Genomic DNA, 8,873 nt, shown 5'->3' with positions numbered 1-8,873 from the left:
GCCGCAATTGACATGTGAAAGATGTCCACGCTGAGTTGCCTTGTCAATACTTCTTCGGCCTACGGTGGAGAGTTCGTTCTACTTTCCACAGTAGAAGCAACCACATCTATAAACTGGTATCAAATTGACGGACCACAAAAGTTACGTTGGCGGTAATAGCCACTAGCTAGGTCACGTCACACCATTACTCCCCCAGCCCGTTGAAGTTTACCTTTTTATCCTCAAAAATCAAGAACTTGAGGTTTTAACGCAAGATCATTCATTGTTCTCTCTCTTTTGTCTAATGATATGGGGCTGCAAAATCTAGTGGAAGAAGATTGAATATACAAGGAAACATCAACTTAAATCAATTTGGCTTGTGCTTCACTATTAAGTTATTCAAGCTAAAACTTTTAGGCTAAAAAATTGAATAAAGCTATTGCAATAATCTGAGCTGTCTGATGTAAGGGTATGGGTTGCCCCTTTACATCTAAGCACTTTAGAACACATTGTCATATTTATTAACTCATTATTTACATTTAAATACTTAACCCTACTTTAGTTTTTGATCCATCACAATAGTTTGTTCAATTTCGTGACGTCAAAAACTAAGCTGTAAGAAATTTTCCAGTCTTAAATAGTATTTTCACTTCGCCACGAGAATTTGCCATTGTTTTCCTCAAATTTCAATTAACACAGTTTGAATTTCCAATTAAACCCCAGTTAAACTTAATCCCACTTTATTTCTTGATCTATGGCAAAGATTTGTCCAAATTGCTTGAGATAAGAAAACTAACCTGCAATTTCCTTTCTTAAACAATAATTTGCCACTGATTTTTGCAAATTTTATTAAGTAACATATGTTAAATTTAATGTAAGGTTACATATGCCTGTGAATTTGAATTCAGAGGTAGGATTGGAATGAATAGATTTGAAATACACATTGTTCAAGTATATTGTTTGGCTCAAAAGATATCATGAGATAATAGAATTCACAATTAATAAAAACAGTTGGGGCAGAAATTGATTTTTTGCTTTCTTCTCTAAATGGCCGGACGCGACTCTGCAGTCTGTATTACTTGGCTTCAGCTAGATTAATTCCGGCGATAGCACCAACACCAAGGCATTGCGCAATTGATATAGTCCAGACACAAACTTGTATACAAGTTTGAACAGCAAAAACGAATGACTCATCTTCTTTTCTAGAGCCAATCTTGCCGGCAACCGCCAAATGGTGGCAATGTTATTTGAATTGTATTAAAAACATGTAATTAATGAGATCTAAAGTCTTATTTGGAACATCATCATTGGTCAAAAACTAATTAGTCGATATACCAAGTAATTGGTAAATTTTAAATTCTCAACCAGATTTCTTCATTTGTTTGGATAAGAGAATTGGATTTGAAATCCAAACGCATCCAAATATCTCCATCCAAAAACACAACAATATAATTTATTTGCAGCTAAGGATTAAGACGTTGTACGATTACCAGTCCTAATTATACCGTACAATAAAACATTCATACAATAAGTACAATTGTACTATACTGTCACAATAAATTAACACAACAAAGATGAACACCAGTAACTTACCAAAAGACAATCTTTAGAAATCCTCCTGCAATTTCATCCATTCAATTTCAAACCAAATCCCATCTCCACATAATTTACTGTACAATCAAAAGACCCCACTCTACTTCAAAGCGGGCATCTATGGATGGTTGGATTATAAATTGGTATCTAATTGACGGACCACAATGGTAAGTTGTGCCAGCGGTACTAGTTTACGTCACATCATTACTCCCTCTGCCCATTGAAGTTTTCCTGTCTATCCTCCAAAATCAAGTACTTGAGAATTTAACGTAAGACCATTCATCGTCCTCTCTCTTTCGTCTAATGTGATGGGGCTGCAAAATGTAGTAGAAGAAGATGGACTATGTTTCAGTTTGCATTGCCACTTAGGTCGTATGCTTAGTATAGAATTATTCATATAAAATATTAGTAATTGTTTTCCAGTGTGCTCAGTATTATTGCAGTAGAAGAAGAAGAAGAAGAAGCAGAAGTCCCTACATGCATGATGGAGAATTCTGCTGCTGATGAACAAGAAAGTATGATTACAAAGCCTTTACTTAATGATGATCATGACGGATTTTCAGGAAAGGGTGGCTTCAGAACCATGCCATTCGTTTTAGGTAACTCCTTTTTCTTTCTTTTTTCCTTTGAATTTGTAGAAGGGGTGGGGTGGGGTGGGGTGGGAAGGACTGAAACCTCACTTTGAAAACAAGAAACAAACGACCCTTATTAAAACTGGGTATATCTGATTCTCATTCTATGTGTCTTTGTTTAATTGAAGTTTATTATTAAGAATTGACCGTTCTGTGTTTTAATGGTTTTTTTTTTTCCGGGGGCAGCCAATGAGGCTTTTGCGCAGGTGGCAAGCCATGGGCTACAGCCTGACATGATTCTGTACTTGACGAGAGAGTATCATTTGAACATGGCTACTGGGTCTAACATAATCTTTCTTTGGTCAGCAGCAACAAATTTCGTGCCCCTTCTTGGTGCTATAGTTGCAGATTCATTTCTGGGTCGATTTCGGACGATCTTATTTGGTTGTGTTATTAGTCTTCTGGTAAATACCCCATTTACACACTTTAGTGTTTTCAGTAGTTAATATTTATTTTAATTATGTTTAATTTTTCATAGCACAAGAAGCTGTTAGTTCCGATTTCTTGCATTTTCATCCATCATGTCATTTTCAACTTCAGATTGTACTGTGAAAGTGGACGAATTTTATAGAGTTTCCCTGGCTTTTTTCTTTGATCTGGCGGCCAGGATGGATCAAAGAACATTTAAAAATGCTTAATGATCTTGTGAGGAGGAGGAGTTGGGGTGCACTTTAAAATTACATCATTGTTGCTTAAGAGTGGTGTAAGTCGTTTTCCTGCCGCTGTCAGATGCTTTTTCTTTTTTGTCGGAAAAATACATCATTTCTCACTTTTTTATCTTCATGCAGTGACAAAATTTTATCTGTTCTGACCCTGTGTTTAGAACCATAATTGATCATTTCAATTAAGAACCAACATGTTCACATAGGAAACTGGTGAAACAAATTGCAGAAAAGGCATGTTTTTGGCCAATCAAACTGGTGAACATGTGTTTTAGACTTTCTTGTCTAATTCTGCTTTCTAGCAACTCTCATTTTACATAACCATAATTTTTTTTTTGGAGAGGATTCCAATCATATATGGCATGATGTCATCCGAAAATGCAGGCCATTAGTTTCTTCACGCACACAGCAGCTTTATATTTTAGTTTTCAGTTACAAATCTTGCTCCATTGATATTTCATGTGCAGTGAAGAAAACTGAAAAAGAACCCCTGACTTTTAGAAGATAATTTGTTTCACATCACACTAGTAAAACTTAAAGAAATTTAAATTCTCTGCATCTTTCTTTAAGGCTTCACTTGTTGATGCACGGAAGTAGTCATGCTGCTGCAAGAAAAAATTACACTACTGACCAGTAATACAGAGGGGTGCATTTTTAGTTCTTCAAATTTACTATATTATTTATAATTTTAATGGAATCATCTGAAAATGAGTTTCTACTTTGATTGAAGGGAATGGCTCTTTTGTGGCTAACAGCTATGATTCCACAAGCAAAGCCGCCTCCATGTCATGAATCGAATAAAATTTGTAGCTCTGCGACTAGTTTTCAACTCTTTCTCTTGTGTTCTTGTTTTGGACTCATGTCTATTGGATTTGGAGGAATTACGTCTTCATCCTTAGCTTTTGGTGCTGATCAGTTACAAAAAGCAGGTGGCCACAACAATGGACGGGCTCTGGAGTCCTATTTCAGCTGGTACTATGCGTTATGCACAATTTCTATTTTAATTGCTTATACTTGCATTGTCTACGCACAAGAAAGCTTGGGATGGCAAGTTGGTTTTGGCATTCCAGTCATGCTCATGTTGTTGTCAACTCTGTCATTCTCCCTGGCTTCGCACTTATATGTTAAGTTGAAGGCTAAATCAAGTTTAATTGTCGAAATGCTTCAAGTGGCTGTAGCCTCTTATAGGAAACGGCATATAGAATTGTCAACAGAGAGCTCAAAATTGCTGTGCCATCACCACAGGGGTCCATCAATTTGTCTTCCAAGTGAAAAACTAAGGTGTGGTCTTAATGTTCTCTTATCCAAAATGATTAATTCCGCTTGCAGGCTAGGGCTGTATTTCTTTCTTGATTCATATATATGAATAATTTCAAGTTCTTAGCAACTTATTTTGATTATGCAAGGTTGCCTGTATTTGGTAGCTATAATTGGTTTGCAATTAATCCTATTTTATTTTTCATCTGTTGGCGAATTCAACAATTTGTAATAACATTTTTTGAGTCACAGAATTCAAGCGAGAAGTTCCTAGTAGGTCATTTAAACAATGTTCTCTTATGGAAGCTTCAATAATTTGTCTTCCAGGTTCTTAAATAAAGCTTGCATCATCATAGACCCTGAGAAAGACTTGACAACAGATGGAAAAGCGGCAGATCCCTGGAGTCTTTGCACAGTAAATCAAGTTGAGGACCTGAAGTCGATTCTCAGAGTCATCCCCTTATGGTCCACAGGAATGATAATGTTAGTAACTAGCAGCCAGGGCTCATTTTCTGTACTTCAAGCAAAGTCCATGAACCGAAAATTTGGTCCAAACTTTGAAATGCCAGCAGGTTCTTGTAGTATGTTTGCCATTGTCGGTGCAGTACTATGGATACCTTTTTATCTTCAGATAATCCTGCCTGTTGCATCAAGAATTTTGGGGAGACCTGTTCGTCTCTCGACAAGGAAAAGAATGGGAATTGGAATTGCCCTTTCTTTCATAGGCATGACAGTGGCAGCAACAGTGGAGGTTAAACGACGTAGTCTGGCTATCAGGGAAGGATATTCAGATGATTCAGATGCAGTGGTGGACATGTCATTACTTTGGCTTCTTCCCCAATCTTTCCTGATCGGTGCTGGTGTAACTGCAAATATAGTTGCACAGAATGAGTTCTATTATTCTGAGTTTCCAAGAAGCATGTCAAGTATATCTTCCACTCTTTCCTTACTTGGGGTATCTGCGGCAAATCTTGTTTCAAGTTTTCTTATGAACGCCGTTGACAAACTCTCAAAACTGGGAGGAAAAGAAAGCTGGATTTCGACCGACATCAATAAGGGTCACTATGATTATTACTATTGGGTACTTGCTGGCTTAAGTGTGCCTAACACGATTTATTTCCTCATTTGCAGCAAGGCTTATGGTCCTGGCAAAGAAGATAAGAAAGAGACAACTTTTCATGAACAGGATGACTAGAACTAGAGGTCTTTCATTGCTGTAATATAGTTGGTTAAACCTAGACAAGTTGCATCATGATCAATATACCTGCAGAAGCCTGGAAGTCAAGAATATCAGTTGATCTGGATGTTTTCAACAATGTCATTCCACACAGCTGGTAATGAAGGTCAGACTCATGCTCTACAAATCGTTGGCAATGCCACTGTTGAATAGGATTGTATCTATAGATGTATGCTTTTGGTGTGTGAATATGCAAACCATAAACGTTCAAGATTGTAAGTCTACCGTTTTACTTGAAAACCTGTCATCCAACTTGTTATATCTGGATGCAGAAGAGGAATAATCTTCCTTGGTAATTTCCCTTTTGCCTTTTAAATGAAATTTTAGCTTCATCCGGAGGTAAGAAGATTTAGCAAGTTATTGCTAGGAGTGATGGATGCATTGATTGAACCCTTTCTTCACCTTGTAGCTGGAAATACTACAATAGACTAGTTTTTTGCAACAAATTATTGCTGACTGCACAGAAAATTGAACATATTAATAATTTGGTCAAACCAAAAGGGAGGTACGTAAATGTCTTAAACCCAAATTTCTTTTGGAGCCAGTGTGTCCGTTCCATCACATTATCACAATGTATATACTATGAAGTCTAATGTTGGAATAGTTTGTGAAATAAAATAGAAATAAGATTTGTTGAAATGAGGAAAGTAAAAATTTTTTGACATATCTAAACAAAGGGTAAGTCAACACAATGGATCTGCGACCGGATTTGCAGCGATAGGAAGTGGATCCGTTTGTGGATTCTTCTTAAAAGCCAAAAAATTTATGAAACATTTTTGGCATGTTCTATCCATTAAAGGAACGTAATTGCTGTCTCTTAATGCCTATAAATGTGAGAGATAGTGGTTGATTAATCTGCGCCTCTTGAGTTATGTCTTTTACTATAAAAATGACAAGTTTCTGGCAAATGAAAGAGTTTTGAACTTTTCCTTGTAAAAGAAAAAACTTGAGATTTGATATCAAGATTCTCTAAATCCTATTGTATTTTAGAGGTAAACCTTGTAACAAATACTTTGCTTTATATAGTGAAAGCAAATAACATCTCAAGGATAGTATCAAATATGTGTCAAGATCATCATCTTCAACCTCACTTTCTCACTTAAATTGGCGCAATACAAATTTCCGTACTTTTATGTGTTTGTGTATCAATTACATCAACATCTAATATCTTTGCATTGAATTTGGAAAGTACAAGGCGCCTTGTCCCTAGCCAAAAAAACAAGTTGCCTTGTCACCTGCATCATCCATACAGAGTCTACGATTACATGCATGTCATTTTTCTGCAGGGAAAGTAAAAAAAGAATCGATTTGTATGATGCAATAAAATAAAGAGCTTCACGCTTTCATTCTGTATCTTCTACAGGTACTTCCTAGATTACAACAATCCTACCAGATTAAATATAACTAGTGCTTTTGGCACATTCTATGTGTGTGCTTATTCCAAAATGGAGATTTAGATGATGCAAAGGGATGATGATGCAAGCGACCATCCTTGGATGTTCCTCCAAAGAGAGCAGTTTCAGATTAATTGATAGAGCAATTATTGGGCACCTTTTGTGTTGTTATTGGGTCATAATTTTGGTTACTTACGGTGCTAAGTGTTGAGATTTTGCTCATATTTGATATTTGTGTAAAATGTAGGTGGTTGATCTAAAAAATGCTCTCGCGGGACAAATTTCCAGAAGACTTTTCATCTCAAGGCGTGCCCACACCAGAAACTGTAGAAGAATACCCAAAAGACGGATCCCGCGAGATTGATAAAGGAACAAAAGAATTGGGAAGTGGCTACTCTCAGGTGGGCCGAAAAGGGAGTAGGGCCCAGAGAGTTTTTAATCCTAAAAAGCTTTTGAACTTCAACATCTTGGAGGGAAAAAAAGAGGTCAGCAGCTACTGGGGAGAGAATTGGCAAAAGCCAGATTCACGAGATATCAATTAGATTAGTTTTTAACTTCTTTTCTTCGGTCAGACTTTTTTTCTTTTTTCTTTTTCGGCAGCGAACAGAGGAAAAGCCAGAATCACGCGAGCTTAATAGATTAGCCTTTGTTTCCTCCTGTCAGACAATTTTACTCGCGGCTTTGGCTCTTGTTTGCAGCCGACTTCCTCTAGTGCTAAGGATTGATTATACTACTTACCTGCGAGTAGTATCACAATATGAGCCCAACTGAAAAAGAAATTGTTTAAAAAAATTTTCCCTGTATCTCGGGTTGCAAGTCTGAGAAAAGAGATTTGCAGTATTAAGCAGTACCCTGAAGAATCCCTATATGACTATTGGGAGAGATTCAATAAGTTGTGCACTAGATGCCCACAGTATCAAATTAGTGAATAACTATTGATCCAATACTTCTATGAGGGACTTCAGTCATCTGACAGAAGTATCATTGATGCTGCGAGTGGTGGAACACTGGCAAACAAGACACCTAGAGAAGCATGGTTGCTTATTGAAGCAATGGCAGAAAACTCTCAATAGTTTGGCTTCCGTGAGAGTAACCCTACCCGTAGGTTTAACGAGATAGAGATGACGTCCATTCAGCAGCAGCTATCGGAGCTAACATCTTTTGTTTGATAATTAGTTGTGGGGAACGTGTACCAAGCAAAGGTCTGTGGAATCTGCAAAAACGTGGGCCACCCCACTGACTCATGCCCCATGTTGCAAGAGGAGGGAGCTGAACAAGTGAACATGACCGGAGGTGTGCCCGAACCTCGTAGGCAGTACGATCCATACTCCAACACGTACAATCCGGGTTGGAGAGATCACCCCAACTTCAGCTATGGAAACAGACCACAGAATTCATTCTCAAATCGTCCACTGGGATTTCAACAATCATGGCAACCCAAATCTCAACCTTCGCCTCCCAATTCAGGAGATTCTTTGGAGGATATTGTCAAGAGTCTGATCATGAGTACTACTCAGCTCCAGCAAGAAACTAGATCCTTGATCACGAACATTGCTCAATTCCAGCAAAAAACTAGATCGGGCATGAAAAATCTGAAAACTCAAATAAGCCACATGGCAACTGCAATTAATCGCTTAGAGTCCCAAATGTTGAAAAGTTGCCATCGCAACCTGAGACAAATCCAAAAAATGTTAGTGCCATGACACTGAGGAGTAGCAAGGAAGTTGAGGGGCTTAAGGCCACGAACCTAAAGAGCAAAAGTGAAGACGAGATCGAGAAGGAGATGGAAGAAAAAGGACGCATTCGTGGAGATCCTGAGGTAGCACTTACACCATCAATACCCATTAAATCTAATTTATCTCCTTTTTCCATGCAGGTTGGAGAAGACGAAGAAGGTGGAGAAGGAAAAAGAGATCCTGGACGTATTCTAAAAAGTAGAGATCAACATTCCCTTATTGAAGGCAATTAAGCAGGTACCAAAGTACGTGAAATTTCTCAAGAATTTATGTACCCATAAGAGAAAGTTGAGAGGGAATGAAAGAGTAGTCGTGGGAGAAAACGTATCAGCTATACTCCAAAGAAAGCTCCCACTCAAGTGTGGAGATCCAGGTATGTTCAC

General features: G+C 37.8%; 1 protein-coding gene and 1 non-coding gene across 2 annotated transcripts; one reads left to right on the top strand and one right to left on the bottom strand.

The window, feature by feature from the left end:
* The first annotated feature begins 1,824 nt into the window (after positions 1 to 1,824).
* Positions 1,825 to 5,720, top strand: LOC113702825 (protein NRT1/ PTR FAMILY 1.2). The gene is made up of 5 exons (XM_072062070.1): positions 1,825 to 1,841; positions 2,005 to 2,171; positions 2,391 to 2,608; positions 3,597 to 4,147; positions 4,451 to 5,720. The coding sequence occupies exons 2-5, from the start codon at positions 2,054 to 2,056 to the stop codon at positions 5,316 to 5,318; spliced, it is 1,755 nt and encodes a 584-aa protein (XP_071918171.1). The 5' UTR covers positions 1,825 to 1,841; positions 2,005 to 2,053; the 3' UTR covers positions 5,319 to 5,720.
* Positions 5,721 to 7,569: 1,849 nt separating this feature from the next.
* On the bottom strand, positions 7,570 to 7,676 carry LOC113705089 (small nucleolar RNA R71). Its single transcript, XR_003451738.1, has one exon. It is a non-coding gene; the product is annotated as a small nucleolar RNA R71 (small nucleolar RNA).
* Positions 7,677 to 8,873: the final 1,197 nt, after the last annotated feature.

This window comes from Coffea arabica, chromosome 8e, assembly GCF_036785885.1.
Source record: "Coffea arabica cultivar ET-39 chromosome 8e, Coffea Arabica ET-39 HiFi, whole genome shotgun sequence".
Classification (NCBI taxonomy): Eukaryota; Viridiplantae; Streptophyta; class Magnoliopsida; order Gentianales; family Rubiaceae; genus Coffea; species Coffea arabica.
The sequence above is the reverse complement of the archived record's forward strand: the minus strand, read 5'-3'. Positions and strand labels throughout refer to the sequence as shown.

Bases quoted from the DNA above. Each gene is read 5' to 3' on its own strand.
- LOC113702825 (XM_072062070.1), top strand. From the start codon at position 2,054: ATGATGGAGAATTCTGCTGCTGATGAACAAGAAAGTATGATTACAAAG. The intron at 2,609-3,596 runs GTAAATACCCCA...CTTTGATTGAAG, and splicing joins GTTGTGTTATTAGTCTTCTG to GGAATGGCTCTTTTGTGGCT. The intron at 4,148-4,450 runs GTGTGGTCTTAA...TTTGTCTTCCAG, and splicing joins CTTCCAAGTGAAAAACTAAG to GTTCTTAAATAAAGCTTGCA.